This window comes from Anopheles ziemanni, chromosome 3 (assembly GCF_943734765.1).
Source record: "Anopheles ziemanni chromosome 3, idAnoZiCoDA_A2_x.2, whole genome shotgun sequence".
In the NCBI taxonomy this organism is placed as follows: Eukaryota; Metazoa; Arthropoda; class Insecta; order Diptera; family Culicidae; genus Anopheles; species Anopheles ziemanni.
The window spans coordinates 93,085,120-93,103,267 of record NC_080706.1 but is presented as its reverse complement, the minus strand read 5'-3'; the positions used below and the strand labels follow the sequence as shown (position 1 = coordinate 93,103,267).

The following is an 18,148-nucleotide window of genomic DNA, read 5'->3' as shown; positions in this document are numbered from 1 at the left end:
AATATTCAATTTCTATAGTTTAGGTTGCGTACTAACTACTAATATCTTAAAAACTCATTTAAGATGATTAGTTTTTTAAATATCTTCAATCGTTGAACAGAAAACCAAAGTGGTGCTATTTTTATTTCCTCCCCATTTTCAGGCTTTTTTCGGTTTAAACGGTAATTCTCCACATTAAAGCGTCCGTAATCCACTGGAAAGTTGTGAAACTGATTGTAATAACGTACCAAACTCGAAAAAGCTCCAATTTTATGGAAATATAAAAAATATTGGCAAAAAACAGGGTGGTGCTATTCTTGTTTCCTCCAGTGTATGTTCAGGTATACACTGAACAAAACAATAGGAAGCGTGCGCGATACTTATATTTATTGTTGGTAGATGTTTCCATCATGGAAACCATGTTCCTCCTCTTTTCGAATTTGAGCAGAAGCTTCATCTGTGTGCATGACGAATAGAACTTTTCCTACCTTTTTGACTAAGTAAGATATGTAACCAATAATACCAATTTTTCCATTATTCAATGCACAATTTTCTCCGTTTACTCGATTGAATCAAATGTAAACCGTAAAACTTACCTTTATTTTCTTATTACAATCCATTCACGCTTGTCCGTATCCGTATTAGCCCGGTTCATGAAGGTCAATCGAGGCAGAAAAGTCATGTCCGAAGCGAAAAAAGGTACAGGTAGTATATAAGTGACCGGCTGAAGCAATGTAGTTTTGAGTAGATAGTTGCACATTTTCCTCCTCAAGGGTGTTGGGTTATTTTTATTTTTTTTTTTATTTTTGGTTTTTATACAAACCGTAAGTACGTTATTGTATAACTACATGTTCTTCTATCTTCGAAAAATTTTCCAGAGAAAGCAATCCGGCAACTCCCCGATGCCCGCAGCTGTCGTTTGCCATTGCGTGCGATTTTGGCCCCATCTGGCAGCTGTCCTTCTGCCCGAGCGGATGTTACAACGAACTCGATCGGGGCGACAGTTTCGACCGGCTGGGGCTGCTCGCAGCGACCGGCTCCGATGGTGACGTGTACGTTTACGCCCTCAATCGTAGTATGGTGAGCGCCCGGATCGAGCTCCCGGACACCAAACCGACACCTCGCATCGTACACCTCCAACCGGTGTTGCGGCTTTCGCTCACCGTGCACCACCGATCCCCCTTCGGTGACACGAACGCTGCCCACCATAGCTTCACCGGTCACGGCGTAATGAAAATTACGTGGTCCCGCGCGAAAGGCCACACTGTGTTTGCAGCCGGTTACTCGAACGGTGCCGCCGCGGTGTGGAAGCTGACCGAGGCCAGCTTTAGCTCGGCCATACTCGGCACACTGAAGGATGGCATTCGAACGTTGCTGCCCACGCACAAGATATTGAACGCTACCACCGGCAGTGTGTCGGCGATTGATGTGCACTATGGACAGGGCTCGCGCTATCTGGCCGTCAGCAATACCGACCGGCGGTTGAAGGTGTACGATCTGCACAGTGGCCACCATCAGCCGCTCGAGGTGCTCAGCATGCTGTCGCGCAGTCGCATCACGGCCATGCGTTGGATGCTACACTACCCGGTGCTGGTATTCGTGTATGATGACGTCTTCTTGACGGACCGGGTGGGCTACACAGTTCACCAACCGCGCGAGATTGGGCTCAGAACTATGCCGCTGCTCACGCTTGGTACGGAAGCGACCGATCTGGCCCTAAACGAATGGATCAGCACGAACGCGATAACCACGGACGGTGGGGACGTAGTGTGCCATAAGCCGATTCCGTTCGTTACCGGTATCCCTGCCAAGAATTTTGGACAAGTAAGTGGACATTCCGTGTTATCGGCAGGGGGTGGTAGAGGGTTAATTGTATGGATAAGTAAATTGGCCAAATTAAAACCGACCATCTCATCGAGTTCATGTAGTTTTTGTTTTTTGAAGTCCCAAACTTTTTTGGAGTAAAAAGATGCCGCCTCGCGATAATAAAATAGTTCACTGGTTCACAAATACATAATGTCGGAAAGATCTCGAATGTGAAGAAAGTATGAAGAATAACAATAATTAGAAGATCGTCTTCGGAATAAACATTGTAGAACGATTTTATAATTATTTTATAATTCAAAGCAAAACCGGGAATCGAACCTCAACCGTGGGGGGTAGAGCAATGCACCGTTGGTATAGCGACTATCGATGCGCTGCTCAGAGTCGTTTCAAAAGACGCATAAGTAGGAACCATGCGAACGGGGACTAGTTTCTAACAACTAATTTCATACATTTTGTTTTGTTCTAGACATCGAATATTAACATTGTCTTCTTTTTCCTTGCAGCTACTTACAATGACAAACTCCGTCGGAATTAGCAACGTCGACACCGATGGGCTGGATCTGTCCTCCTACGAAGCTTTCGCAAACAATTTCGCGCTGGTTTTCTCCGACACAGATAAGGTAAAGCAAACGCATTTTCACTGCTATTCACACTTTTTTTTTATTACCCCGATGCAATACTATTTGATTATGGTTCCAAAACATGTTACTCCATTCACAGATAAGTATGTTTCAATGTTGCTATTTTCTGTTCCCCCCAGAATCCCTCACAATCGGATCGGAAGTCGCTGCAGATAAAATCATTTCGCCGCGGAAACATCGCCCAGTATCCGGGGGTCCGGTTGAACCAGATTCGATGGAATCCGAACAGTTCCTCGTTTCTGTACTATGCCATCGGCTACCAGGCTGGATTCGTGCGTGTTCGCAAAATACAAGTTTAGGATTAGTTATGCGGGTAAGGTGGCGAGTGTACAGAAATAGGGGCTTGTGCTAGCACCGTGTTTGAGATGATCATTCCAAATGCGCAGTGAAGTCGATTTAGTCTCATTTCCAATTTTAATTTTCGAATAAGGAATGAATAAAGTTTCATTTTATTTATAATAATATCTTTTTTATCCTGATCCAGATACTGGATTTAGTTTGCCCCACCATCATCGTCGGCACCGCCCGTTTTCTCCGGTGAGTTCTGTGATGACGAGGTGGTCTCACCTTCCTCACCCGTCGAGCCTTCGCCGATCGTTGCCAGCTCGCTCTGCCCATCGGCACCCGGTTCGGCGGACGGCGTCGTCGAGACGGCAGAGTCGACCGCCGACGACACCGAGCTGTCGCTCTTCTTTCCACGACGTTTCTTCTTATGCTTCTTTTTCTCCACCTCGCCCGTTTCGTTCTCCTCCTCCACGAAGTTGTAGTTCGGTGGGAAAAGGGCCGCACACTCCTCCTGACCCTCGACCGCGTTCTGGCTGACGTAGCACGGTCCCATCGCGGTTAGCGCAAGCATTGCGTGGCTGGTCGCCTTCGACACCTTCATGATCAGCTTGTCGTTCACGTTGGGCTTCTTCGTCATGTAGCGTTCGGTGGTTTTGGCGATCAGTTCGGCCGTTTTGGGGTCGCCGGTCGTGAAGTACCCGAACGCCATAACCTGCGTTTTGTATTTGTCGTTCATGGCCACCTCCAGCACGTCACGCTTCTTGTACGCGTCAAACACCATGCAGATGTGGGGTGGCTCCGGGATCGGATCCGGTGGTAGAAATTGCTCCGTCAGCTGAGGAGATAGAACATAATTTGTTACTATCCCTGTTCTTCAGTTTAAAAGCCGGTTTAACCTGCCCTGCTACTTACATGCCTGAAGAGGAGATAGAACAGTGCCGCATTCGCACGGCGATTTGTCGGAGTCCACACGCCCGGTATGATCAGCTTCGGGCATGTGTCCTCATCGAACGTCTCTTTCGACACGTTCTGTGACGAATCGGACGAGGTGGCCGTCGCAATCGAGCTAGCACTCTTTTGTGGTGGCAACTTCGTAACCATCTTCCACGTGCCATCGTTCGCGTTGTACAGCATCTCGAGTGGCTCGATCATGCGCGGAATCACCTTCTCCACGTTGCCATCCGCGTCCAGCACCTCGACCGGTTCGGTGATAATCTGCACGAACGCCCCGATCACCTCCTCCGGGGCACGCGTTTCACCCTCGTTCAGCTTCCACACGTACGCCTGAATGTCCTTGTAGTAGATCTGCTCGAACACATCGTCCGCCAGCCGGTTCTCGCACTCGAAGTGCAGCACTTCCAGCATCTTCGGGTTCAGGTGCACCAGCCGCTTCTCCTTCATATGCAGATCGTGCTTCTCGGCGTGATCGTGCAGCTTCTTGAACACGTCCTTGTGCACGTGCGGCATAAACAGCGTGATGCCCATGTCCGGTATGTTCGCCATAATCTCGTCCGTCACGTGCGTGATGTAGTCGAGCCGCTTCTTGGCGGCCGCCTCCTTCTCGATGCGCTGCACCTCCTCCTCGCGCTCCTGCCGCACGTCTTCCCGCTCCTGCTCTTCCGGCGTCAGCTCCCACAGCTCGAAGTAGTTGCGCTCGAGTTCGCCGGCCCGACACTTCAGCTCCGTGTCCAGCTCCTCGGTGATCATGTTGATAAGCTTCGGCACATTGGTACCGAACATAAGATTCACTATTTTACCGTGCTGTTAACGAAAATGGTTTATGGTGAATTTTACCCTAATTTTTGAACAATTGAAAGTTATTCGATACCAAGTGAAAAGTATTAAACCTATCAGAATGCTTTTCCCATCAATAACCCTCTCAAGCTGGCAAGGTCACAAAACACAGATATGTGCTGCTTCATTGCCGAACGGGCCAAAAGGGGCAAACCCATCAAATAAAAGTGGAACATTGTCATTTCGCGACCGTTTACCTTACTTTACGAGCTTTTGCAGAACACCAACCAACGGGGATTGTGCGGATGGTATCGATAGCAAATTGATTTAATTTTATTGGTTTGCATTGTGGAACCTGACGTGTGTGTGTGTTTATATGTGTGGTTATTTACATCACAGCCTAGACGAAGCTTGCGATCCGCCCCGTCCGTTCGGATTTTGATGTGATGGCATAGAACGAACTTCCATACGGTTCGCTTTTTTCTCGTTAGACGTTTTCCGCGCTTCGTCATGTTTGTCGGTTTATGGACACATCGTAAATGAGCCGTAGCGCATACACCGCAGGGAATTCTTTTATCCACCAGCGTTACGTTCTGTCCCATTTTGTGGCGAAAATATTTACTTTCCTTGCCGTCGATCATTTTGAGCTGAACCGGGGTGAAATGTACCAACCGGTGAGAGCAATTTGTTTTCTGAACCATCAACAAGAAAACAATAAATAGTTCCAAAAATAGCACAACCCCGACCGAACCGTGTTTGAAGCGTGTTATTGGCATTTCCGACTTAATTTGTAATTTTCCCAACGACCAAAGGCAAGGGTAAACAACGTTCGTGTACGAATTAAATTGTAAATTTTTAAACTCTTTTTCCCAACACGGCACGTCAAACTTTGGCAGACGTTCGGACGACCTTCGGGTGTTCCGACAACGAAGGACCCGTACGTACAGGACTCGCACAGCCCAAGGCAGCAACAGTAGCTAAGAAACCGGGTCAAATGTAGCAAATTAAAAAGAAAATGTAACGGACTTGGATGGATGTAAAACAGTATGATGCATTGTACTGTGTACAACTTCAGGTCGGTAGAATTTATGATGATATTAAGTTGAGTGTTTTTTTCTGTTTTCTTTTTGTCATCTGCTCCTCTGTTTAAATATATTACATATTCTCTTTGATCTATATGCTTTTGGATAAAATAATTAAAGAAATATTTGTTAGTCAGTTTAGTTCATAAGACTAAGTTTTATCTTTTGCAAAATTCTGGAAAAGTTTTAAAAAGGAAACTTGTAAAAAACAACTTCCCTTTTTTACTCCTTATTTATTGTATGGTCGACTTTGGACATCACGGTAACGTTCTGTTTTCCAGTCTCAAATGGCAACAATTTGCAACCGATCGCGTGCCAAAAGAACCTCACCCCCACCAAATGCATCTCCCTGCTTGCATAAAAAAAAATGCTCAAATCCAGTTCCACCATTTCATAAACCTGTCGTTGCTGATTTGCTGTTGCTCGGTGGAGGTGGCCACAGTGCTTCCTTTCCTTTAGATATAGACGGGCTTTGGGGCTGAGTGAAAGCGTGGCTTGAGCAACAGCTTGAAATTTGTGGCCACTTCACTCTTGCTTCCAGTGGTTTTGGGTGGTTTGAAACAGATTTGTGAGCTTCTCCTTTTCGTTCTCCTTGAATCGTTTAGATGTTTATAAATCAAAACCGAAGCAAGCGGTTCGAAATGATCCATGGGCGATGAGACTCTGATTACTGCGTTAGGATACATTAACTTTCAATGAAACTTTCCGATGCGTTGTTGGCACGCAATGTTTTCCCTTTCCATGATTTATACACAATTCACCGATTGATTTTTAAACCTTTACCCCGAACTTACCGATGCAAAGAGCCACGTCGGTTCGCTTTTGTTCCGGAATCGTTTCAGTGCCGTTATTTCATCCGTCTTACACTGCGGTGAAAGTGGAAGAAAAAGCGCATTTCTTTGCAAACACCCAATAAATAAATTACAGAAGCATAACGCAAACAAACTTATCACGCGTACAATCGCCAGCTGCAGGTTGTCGCCACCCAGCTCGAGCTTGATTTTCTTCAGGCTGCCGATCATGCCAACGCAAGGGCCGCACCATTCCGTGTACACGTCCATCACTGCGGAGAGAAAGGTCCATACGTTGTGTTAGGGGTTGCGCTGCATTGCATCGGAAAATTGCGCCATCCCAGGGCGCTCGAGCTGACCGAGCAAACCATCACGTTCGAGGAATTTTTCAAACTCATCGTCCGTATTGATTTCCGTCTGAAGCTGCTGAACTCCTCCCTTCTTCGCCATCCCGTAGCAAGTTTACTCTTTCGAACTAAGCTAATTTGAAACACACAAACAATTTGGAGTTGAACCCGTTTCGCTTTCTTTTTGTAACACCAAGATTTTCTTCGCCAAAAGCAAGTTTAAATATGCCAAAAAAAGGAAAAATTTCCTCCGAAACACCGCACTCTGCGATCCGTCAGGTCGTGTCGAAGGGCTCGCTAGGACTGCTGCGATACGAAATTGAAATAAACAATCGCTACCCTTTTTATACCCGACGGGCAAGCAACCGCCTGCCGGTTGCCCGAGCAACGGCACACCGGTAACCAATAGTTTTATGCTCACTTCGTTGCTTGGGGCACCGTTTAAGGACCCTTTTTGCTGCACACCACTACAAAACCCGCTGGCCGGGAAAACCGAGCCTACCGAGCCGTTGATGTGGAAAGGGAAACCGCGATCAGTGTTTTCTTTTTCCATTGCAGCACACATTGTGTTGCTTCCATTTTACCGGCCGCTCACGTGTTGTGCTTATGTTTACGGGAGAATAGTTAGGAGATGTTGGTTTGACAGTTACAGGTACCGGGCGTCCGCTTTTTGTTTACCCCGAATGCGTACCAAGAAGTAATGGAGTGTCTATGGTCTCATGGTTTTCCCATTTGCTCGGCTTCGACCTTTGAAGATCTTTTTCTTCCTTTTAAAAAAGATCCCTCGAGTGCGTTTGCCTCACGCTGCGGTTTCACGAGCATGAAGTGATTTATGAATACCCCAAGTCAAAAGTACGTGCTTGCGGGCCTCCATTGCTTCATATGGTTACACGCTGGTTTTTTTTTTCCTTCCTTTCCTTCAAGGATGTTACTTCACTGCAGTGTGGTTTCGGAACAAGGGAAGCAGCTGTCTTTTGGTCGTTTAGCAACAAGTGTGTCGACTCGACACGCCATCTACGCCGCAAGAGGTGTCGAAGGGTCACACATCATCATGCGCCTCCATTGGAACGTTGCGCTGGCATCATAATTTGTTTCGAGTGGGGTTTTGTTTTCGTTCCTTCGGGCGTGTGGGAAAGAATGGAAAATTGGCACACGGACTGCAGTGTAAAGTTACGCAACAGGTAGGCGTGTTAAATGCCAAGAGAAGAAATTCTATGTTTTTGAAGCACAGCATGTTAAAACCATCGCAAGAAGTGTCCATTAAAATCTTTTAAAAACTAATCTAATGTTAAAAGAACTAAAATTTTAAAATCATTATAGTAGATCTCACGAAATGATTTAAAAAACCTACATTACTTAATAACACTTCCAATACTTTATAGAGTCTTCATGCATATTTTCCGATTTATTATGTTTAAACCTCTTCATATCATATCTTCTTAGTCAATAGATAACAACTAAACGTTAATAAAGAAAAAGTGTCATACTGGCCCAGACCTTAAGTTTAAGCTTCAGATACTCATCTTGAATTTTACAAAAGATCAAAAACACAAAATAATAACATAACAAAAACAACCTGTAAATTGTAATTGGCTTAATGCCCATTCAATCTAGTAAATAACATTGAACTAACCGTTACTAAAAACCATCTAATCAACTAGCATCAGGAAGGCGTTCCAGACATCGCCTCTATATTTCCCCTTCCGGGATCCATCTCGCCAAGAAACCCTCCCCTTGCACCTGCACCGTTATCAACCTTAAAAAAGTCAATTCAATCGGTTATCGATAACGATTGGTGGGACAATAAAACAACCTGTACGAATCTCACACCCCATTCATTAAATTGGTCTGCTTGGGTCAGTTTAGGCGGTGGAAAGAAAAGAAAGGGCAATACTGGGCACGATAAGATGGACGGACCAGACTCAACCCTACCTGCTGTTTTCTTCCCCTTGCCTTCAAACCGATGCCAATGGCCACAATTTTGTGCTGATCAAATTTAACCGCCCGGTTTTATCGATTCGCTGTGGTCTCGAACGTACCGATCTTAGGCGTTTTTTCGTGCCGGTATTCGAGACCTTCACGAGTTAAATCCCGATGCGGTTTTTATCTTTTTGCGCCTGACCGAAAGACACGGCACGGCCCCATCATCCGGCGTTGATCTGGACGGAAGGGCCATATAATGCCCGATCGTATCTGTAGATCTGCGCTGGCCGGGCGCGTGCCTTCGAAGCCTGGCCGATAATCGACGATAAATCGGATAATCAAATCTTTCCGGCAAGTGAAATAGGCACAATGTTTACAAGCAATTTAAATTCTCAAAACACTGTTTCCTCTGGATTCGAACCTTTATCATCAGGGTCGGTAGAACACTAATCTCTTCAGAGTAGAGTGTTGAGTATTTTTAAAACGAAAACCAATGTTATGTTTACCAGCCAACATCATAAAAAAATTATGTTAACCATCCAACATCATAAAAAAATATGTAAGTCGAATATAACTGTACTCCAATATATTTCATTCGTTTCTTTAATTCTTCTAGACAAAATATAATTTCATAGATCGGCCTTGCAAACGAGTTGTATACAAATTACACATTACTATCATCTACTCTATAGAAGCCATAAGGATATCTTTTACGCTAAAGTTGTTAAGTGTTAACAAAAGCATACAAGAAATTAATACAAAGAACCGGCGTCAAAAATGATAGGTTTAGTGCTTGATTTGATGTGTCACTTTTTATACGATTGGTGGTATTTTAGGTACTCATTTTAAACTGGCATGAAAATGTATCCTTTAATTGAAAAACTAATTTTTGTTATTTACATTAATTTTCACATTTTTTTCTGCAGACTGCGTGCTTCGTGCTCGTAAGCTGTCACATGTGCGTAATCCCAACGGTGAGTGCATACAAGTATCGCCGATTCAAAAGCAGTATGAACCACTTGTCATCCTCTGCTTTACCTCTCCTACCCCTTGAGTCATCCGCTCAAGCCCAAGCTTGATCGCAGATAGGGTCCGCTTGATAGTGCAGTTGATGCCGGGGCAAACTAATAGAGTGGATGCAATTTTCGCTGCAGTCTTATCGTGTTTGAAATGGTCTCGCCAACTACAGCGTTTGCAAAAGTGCCCGGTTGTACATGGGAATGGGCTCTGGGCTGGACTGCGCACTTGGCTTCGTCCGGGTTTCGGTTCCAGGTCCGGAGCATGCCGATGTTGGTTAAATTCGCATAGAAAAAGTAATAACAAAAAATCTTAAGAAAAGAGGAAAGAGAGAGATAGAGAGCGACTGAGGGCACTGTGTACCACATTTCCGGGGGATTCGTAGTTTCGAGACCACTGCAAACCATTGCCGAAGGCGATGCAATATGCAAATTAACTATCTTCTTATATCTTTGCTACTTGGCAGATTCAACCGAAGTCGACCTTTTTACGGTTTGGTTCTTTCATCCCAAAATCATCCTGCGACATATGGCGAACCAGAACATATTAGCATAAAACAATGGAAGTAAAAAACCCCACTTGCATCGATAGCTATAAATAGCTAGTCCGAGTGCATCCAGTGCACCTTTGCGTGGCCATCGAAAAGGGTGGGGGCTCCTATCAGTGAACGACAACCCCACCAACAGCCAATCTGATGAACTATACGCGCCGGTGCTGATAAGAAGCGTTTGAGAGATTGATGGCTATTTTTAGAATGAACAGCCGCAACGAGCAATTCATCGTCGTCTTGGCCCGAGTCTAATGTTGCCGATTGTTTACAATAACGAAAACCTCTGGAATAATCCTCTTGATAACCCGCGGAACATTCGTTCAACGTGTTGGGGCACCATCTTTCTTTAAGCGTGGCTCGAAATATTTCTAAAGGAGTTTAAAACGCTGATGGTGTTGTAAATTTCATTGTGTGATTCATAACTTTACTTCTTTTAGCTTGTTTAAATGTATAAATTAAATTATTTCAGAACACAAATACAATATATGTATACCGTTAGAGATTTTTCTCTCCTACGAGGAAAGCAAAAGAGAAAGCCAACACTGTTCAATTGAGTTTGTACAGGATGATCTAAACCGGTTTTTGGAAACACAGGAGTGATTCAAGCGAATTTTTTTCCTCTAAACACGTTTTACTGTTCTATATTAGGAAACTGATAAATTACATTGATTAATTTAATTTGTGCGATTGGTGGGTTTAACATAAGCCCATTGTACCGAATTTGAAATTTCTAAATCTTGTGTTACCCAGTGATCCAAGCGTATTCACCTAAATAGAATTCACGACTACGCCCACCGAGATCATTGTATTAAGTTCCGAACTTAAAACCTAAGTTTAGAGACGAACTGTTCTCTTTCAACGGGTGTGGGTAATGCTATAAGTTACGCGATTTTCAATTATTTTGACTGTCAAAAACTAACTATAAAGAACAAATTTACTTTTATAAACGTAATAAACTTTTTAAAGCGATCGTTAAATCGCGATGGCTAGGTATTCCACGTGGGGCATAGGCAGACATTCTAAAAAGTTATCTATAAATCTATAAAGAGAATATCCTGTCTTTTCATGTTCACTATCAGTTTAAACTAAATTACTTTAAGAAGATATTTCCACAAACTAATTAGCAAATTAATCCTTTCATCGAAAGAGAGCTTTAAAACCCCCCTGTTTTTCCATAATGCATAGTAGCCGCAAGTGTCAACATTATCTGCCAGATGGAGCCAGCATGGTTCTTAGCAGCGTGCTATGAGCTATCTCTTAGCGCCAGGAATTTTCCGGCTTGTTTGGTGAGAGCCCACGTTTAAAATATGGCCGCCAGTGATTTTCTGTGGCAGCATGGAACTGAATCTTGCGAGGCGGTACGGAATGGTACCATTTTCCCTCCCACACAATCACGCACACGCACACGAAGACAAATAAATGAGCACGATAAATGAGAAATGTGTCTCGCCGTTTGTGTACGAGGGCCATGTATAGAAGTACTGAGCACCAGAGTTTTCGGTACTTGCCGTGGTGTTCGTATCGCATTGGTTCGGTGAATGGAAAGGATTTTCGTGAGAGGTATGTGGAGGAAAATGAGTTACTAGAAGGAAGCAGAATTTTATTAAAGACACCAGACCAAAAAAATGCAAAATCCTGCGGGTTGCGTCGGTGTGGGTCGCGCACGCTTACGCTGGATTGGTATTGTTTCGCTAGGAACCCTCATCCCCCCCTCCCCCCCGGTGTTCCACCACACGTGTGGCGAAGGTGAGTGACTTTTTTCCCACCATTCGCGGTGAGAGAAAGGTCCTTAAATTCAGAACCGAATGGACAGTGCAGCCGGGAAGTGGTGTTGGCGACGAGAGTGGTGCGTAGGCGAGGGTGTGTGCGTCTACGCTTATTTTGCACGATGTGCCACGGGCAGCGAATGGAAATCCGGCCAGCGCGAACGAAGGAAAAGGGGATAGCGAGCGGATGGAGGAAATGGAAACGTCGTAGGCCGGAATTGTATCGCCGTAAAATCGATTTTCACGCAACTCTACGAGAGCCGGAGTACTAAAAATTGCCTCCCACGAGGCTGCTGGCTGCCCGCTTCCACACGGGTACCGCTTTTCCCAAAACCAACACGAACGTAATGAGGCAACCCTCCCCGTCTGGCTGCAGAATGCAGAATGAGGCGATGCACCTCGGGGCTATCGAGTGGAAGGAATTACGCTACCGTGCCAGATTCGTCGTGCAAACAGAAAAACATAAAACGCCGATAGTAGAACCTAAGAGACTGCTATACATTTTTTGTAAATTATTAGTATTTATAAGCGAGAAAAAAAATTATAAAAATTTATTTGTTAATGAGTATGATACAAACTCTAAAACTTATAGCAAAAATCCATAGGAAAACTAGATTTCAATTAAACGTAAAGTACAATAAAGTTAGATAAAGGAACTATTCGACTTCAAAGACACGTCGAACAACAAGGACAAAAGAAGGTTAATAGAAAGGATAATACTCGATGGCGCCAAGTAAATTACGTTATCAACATATTATTTATTTTTAATTTCCGGTTAATTTGCTCCTTTAGTCGATCATTTAGCTATCAGTTTTTAAATAACTCTTTTACAAGAGCTGGCAAAAAGTTTGAATACTCTCTATCAGTGTTGTGTTAAACTCCGTTTGTTGGTGACGTTCACGTTGTTTGAAAATAAATTAAACAAATCATTAGTTTTCCATTTTCATGTTTAAATTGTAATATATCGTCAACACGAGCAACAACCAAAGAGATTTGATCAAATTTCATAAAAATATTGCACAAATAATTGTAAGTCATGCCGATCTGTACTTTCCTTCTTGGTTGCCTTGGCTATCCAAACGATGGGATTTACTTTCATTTTGTTTTTGTGTGTTTGATTAAAACAATCTTGAACAAAAAAAAAAAAACTCGATCTCGGGCAATTGTTTTCCCAAGTCTTGCGTTCATATTTAATATTTCCGAAGTGGACCGCACGTTCAAGATTTCCGCAAAAACATACTTACACTAATGATTGCATCCAGCAGGCACTCGAGCTCAAGCTGCAGCGGCCACCGGATTGGCCTGATTGTTTCGTGAGATTTCTGAAATTTGTTGTTTCCTTCCATCCGCCTCTGCGATGGCCTCGATCACCATCCTCGATTCCCAAAGCAAAGGTTCCGTTTTGTTTTCCTTCTTTTTTATTTTTGCTTTTGTTCGCAACGGTTATTGCTCGGCGAGCCTGCGTTGCGAGATTCTACGAGAAAATCCCACTCGAGGACCCCATCATTCACGACCAGCACGGCGGCGGCGGCGGCCAACGCTGGGAAAATCCACCCAGCAGGCGTAAGCGAGAAGGCGGCGTTGGCCTACGCTGATGAATTTTGCATTTTCATTCAATAACTCACACAACCGCACACGACCCGTCTCGATCGGTTTGTGGGTGGGCTAGCAAGCAGACGCGTAAATATGCCAACGACGGTGGGTGTGGGTAGCGGGGGTTGGGGACTAATGGCGGGGGCTACACACGGGGGTGGGTGTGTGTGTGTGCCCAACAGGAACTCGCTGTACGTGTGCCACCGACTTTGGTAGCGTATTTGTGCGTGCGGGATATTTATGGGACGCATGCGCCCCAACCAAGTCCCTTTTCCCGTGCGTTGCCAACATCATGCGTTCTTGTCCTCCTTCTCCTTCTCTCTCTTTCTCTCTCTCCTTTTCTCTCAAACCACAATTAAAGGACCAAACGACGGTCACTCAAAGCAGTGCACACCAACACCACCCCATCGCCAGACGACGCGTCCTATTTGCGAGGGAAATTTTCGTTGGCAAGGGAACATTTTCCACACATCCAATTCCACTCACGCAGCATCTCACGAGCGTCCCCAGTGGACGCGCACGGTTTTGGCTTTTCGCAGTCGCTGCCTCAGTTGCTACTCGGACTCGGAGAAGCTGTTTCGTAACGATTGTCTGGCCGCGAACAGCAAACCGTTTTTTCGGGGGCTTCTTGCCCTGCAGCGAAGGCAAAAAAAACAACCTCTCGCCTTTGCAGGCCCACATCCTTCGAGTGGTTTCCTCCCCGGTTCGCTCCCCCGATTGCAACACGCCGACCGACAGTAACGACGAAGGAAGCGTAAGGAAAAACGACGAGCCGTGCGAAGTGAGTGTGGAAAAACAGTGGAAATTGTCGGCAAGCAGCAACAAAAAAAAAAGTCAATCAAACACTCTGAATCGCGCACACACGCACACATGCACACGGTGCAATCCTGCGAAGGAAGGAGGTTGGAGGCCTCCATTTGTTCCAATTTGTGGATTTCTCATTGTGTGCAGAAGGGAAATAAAGATGGAAGCAGGAATAATGCAAACCAACAGATAGCAAGTTCCCTAAGCAAGTGATACTATTTTGTAAAGTGAACGCAAACGTTAATCCGTGATGATAAAGTGTTGAAGAAATGGTCAACTTCTTTTCTTCACAAAGATTTATGGTGCTACTGCTATTGCCGTTATAAAATGGAGGGATATTTTACAAGTTGGAAGTGAAGAATTGACTTTTTTGTGAAAGTTCATAAGGTTATGCAGGTTTCACTGGATTTTCCTTCGTTTAACTATGTCCAGCGCATCGTCGTTTATTTCTTTAGTTTCTACAGTACTTTTTCTTCTATTTTCCAAGGAGCTTTTGTGTTCTATTCTATTTAATACCCCATAGCAGTGAAGTGGATTAACAAACAAAATGAAAACTTAAAACCAAAATGGTATATCCTTCTGCTTGTCGGCAATCTTCAGCAGCAGTTCTTCTCGGAGGAAAACATTTTTTCTCCGGGGCGTCCTGTTTTCCAAACTGATAAAACAAACTCTAAAACAACGGCTTCAGGCGTAAGGCAACGGCTCGAATCGACTTCGGGCACTTTTGTGTACTAGTTTTATCGATTTTTTCCCGCACGCCCGTGCGCCTGACCCACGGAATGAGGTAGAATGCTGAATGGCCAGAGAGCAAAGAAAAGGACCACCGTTGGTTATGGAAGTGATTCGCTCAAGAAATTTGTGCAAAAGTTTAAACAAGCGTTGGGGATATTACTATTATAGCCAGCATCGTGCGGATGCTCGGCTCGGAAAAGGTATCAAATTAATCCCGTTCGCAATGTGATTTTCCCTCCCGAAAACGGATTTTCCGCGAGTTTGAGCAATAGAATTCTGTACCCGAGGTACATTCCGCTTTGGTTGTGTGTGGCGTATCTTTTCGGGTTCTGCATTGGCGCGAGAAGAGAGTGCCGCTGTGGTATGCGTGTGCATGTCCTTGCCGATTGTCCCGGTGCGTTGGTGTGGGTGTTTTTGAGCAGCTGCCATAGTGTTTTATTATCAAGAAAATTTACCACAAAACACAAAAGATCAGTCGGCAAAGGTGCAGTAATATATCAATTTATGCCAGCTCTACTAAGATCGAAATATTGAAAGAAACCCATGCGTGTATTGTACCGCCTGCCGGACGAATGCCGAAGGGAATTTTCATCAGGATACCGTGCCAATTTTCACGTCAGGTGAGTTCCAAGCCAAGTTTTTTTTCCTAGTTTGAATTTTCCTCTCTTTTCCTAATTTATTTGTCACGACCACCAATGCGGGACTTCGAAATACAAGTACGAATGAAAGAAATGAAAGACCTTTTTTGGTGCCCAATATTTTTGACAGTCTTTTTTTGCCAAAGTTTTGTCAAAGATTTGTGCAACTGTGTCAGAAAAAATGAGAGTAAACGACACGAAGTTATTTTCAAATAACTCATTTACCCAATTTTCCTTTAAAACATTTTAATTGAAATAGTTTTAATATTTTATTTGTGTAGTTGTACCTAGATAGATATTTTTAAAACATAAAAAGGCGTAAATGATGAAGAGGAATACCATAAAGTAATAATAAAGACAGCAAGCAAGTAACGAAAGTGATTGGGAACAGTCCTGGCCAGTGAGAAAACCAAAAGGACTCCCCATATTGACTTTTTCGTGTGTTAGTGCACACAGCTACGTGGTATGGCATTTCGTGGAAAGCATAAGGTTCACCTGTGTGTGCATGTGTATCTGCACGAGCATGGGAGAGCTTCATCCACTTGCCCTGGCGCTCGGGAATGCCGAATCCATGTGAGCGTCTCTCCGAGAGGCCGCTCGATGCCATGACGAGCCTTAGAACGGGCAAAATCAGGTGGAATGAATGGGACAGGGGGGAAGGGGAATGCCAGCCGCAGGACGCGTGGTTGACTGGCGGAAACCGGAAGCAAATGACAAATGACGACCAAATGGAGCGGCTCGTCGTGGGACCAGGGGAGTGGGAAATCAAAATGAAAACTCATTAAAATTATTGAGCAGAAATCTTGCGCGCCAGTTCGGTTCGGTTTTGTGAATTGTTTTTTACGTTTACAAAAACGTCTAGCTGCTTTTTAAAAACCATATTCGTAGGGTTATAACTGATTTTTGTAAATCATTGCTTCAAAAAATAACTCCTCGTCCCTCATCAATCTCTTTCCGAAGAGTGATATTAAAAGCATAAAACCTATGGAGACATCCAACATACACACCGGAACATGCGAATTCATTTCGTTCGGATTCGAATTTCGAACCTTTTCCTCCATTTTGCCCTGGCAGCAAAATCACACCCATTGCCGTGTTCAGTGTTAGTGCTCGGAACTGTCAGCTTGCGTTAGCGTTGTGTCTCATAATGTGTGCCCCGTGCGTAATAAACATTCATAATTCATTATCACAACCACCGAGCAAGCAGACGGGCGCTTTTTCCGGCCCGGGCCAAGGGCCGGGAAGATAAATGGAGTTCCCGGTTTGATGGAGAAATTGAATCGGGTCGAGTTGGCTAAGGCCAACCATCCGGAAGGCGCTACCTTTGCGCCCTCAACGCACGTCCTCGGCCACTCATTTCCATGGTTTCCTGCGAAAATGTTTGTGCGATATGCGTTGTGCAGATTGCTTTTTCCTCTCGCTTTTGATCCTAGTAGTTAATCTTTTTTTCTCGGCCGAAAAAAGTGGCGGGGATTATGTTTTCGAAATAATGATTTTCGACGGTGGCATATCCTGCTTTTATGGACAAGTTTGGTTTGTTTAAACGAAGTAGAAATCTTAATTAACACAATTAAAATAGAATCTACTTTTGGTCATTAGTTAAGGAATAAGCAATAGACAACCCTAAGCTCCCTTTAATAAATCTCTTCTGGAAGGAAACTCCAACCATAAAACCATTTCTATTTCATCCACCCAGCGTCCATTTCACCCGAAACTTCATCATCCATAGCCGACGGGAGTACGGGAAAGTTTGATGGAAAGTTTTCCAGCTTTTCTGTTTGCCCGAGCTCGGGTTTCTCGAAACTACTGGCATTTGGCCACTCGCCATTCCTACTTTCAGCCAGCCACCAACGGGGTGCGAGATGCAGCGGGCGGTGAATAGGCGTTACTTTGATTTATCTACTTGGAGTAGTTTTTAATATAGTCACTGGCACAAGTCAAATGGAACCCACACCGATTGCTTCGGAGAGCTATTCTTGTAACTTACTTTGAGCACCGAAGCCCCGAGCAATGATTCAGAGTTTCATAAAAAGTTCGTTTCATCGGCGCACCTGTGACAATATAGGTGAGTCGTTCAACGAGCAGTCAGAAATGTCCTAGACTTTACAGAAATTGTAAGAAACTCCTTAGAACTAGCAATGGATGTCAACACTAGGAACTTGTTAAAGCAACCCACCTCTAATGCTGCTATAATGCTTTCCAGAATTGAAAGTATATTGGGAATTCGGTAGAAAAAGTAATACAGCGTCTGGTATGAATATTTTTAAAGGTTCTGAATATCAAAATGGTAGAAGGATTTGGTATTATTCTGAGAAGCGTTTGCTGCTCATGTCTAGGTAGGTACGATGTACACAGTTCACTTGAACAGTCATGGATATCAAGTTCTTTGAAAAGAGTGAGAATTATTCTGCCCACAAAAAAACCAGTTCAGCTGTACCA

General features: G+C 44.3%; 1 protein-coding gene across 1 annotated transcript; it reads right to left on the bottom strand.

The window, feature by feature from the left end:
- Positions 1 to 2,940: 2,940 nt before the first annotated feature.
- LOC131288211 (uncharacterized) lies at positions 2,941 to 6,789 on the bottom strand. The gene is made up of 5 exons (XM_058317328.1): positions 6,699 to 6,789; positions 6,508 to 6,611; positions 6,343 to 6,414; positions 3,645 to 4,493; positions 2,941 to 3,567 (listed from the first exon to the last, which is right to left on the bottom strand). The coding sequence occupies exons 1-5, from the start codon at positions 6,787 to 6,789 to the stop codon at positions 2,941 to 2,943; spliced, it is 1,743 nt and encodes a 580-aa protein (XP_058173311.1).
- Between the last annotated feature and the right edge of the window lie 11,359 nt (positions 6,790 to 18,148).

Coding starts and splice junctions, on each gene's coding strand:
- LOC131288211 (XM_058317328.1), bottom strand. CDS start 6,789: ATGGCGAAGAAGGGAGGAGTTCAGCAGCTTCAGACGGAAATCAATACG. Junction 6,415..6,507: donor ACAACCTGCAGCTGGCGATT/GTACGCGTGATA, acceptor CTTTCACCGCAG/TGTAAGACGGATGAAATAAC. Junction 3,568..3,644: donor TCTATCTCCTCTTCAGGCAT/GTAAGTAGCAGG, acceptor CTATCTCCTCAG/CTGACGGAGCAATTTCTACC.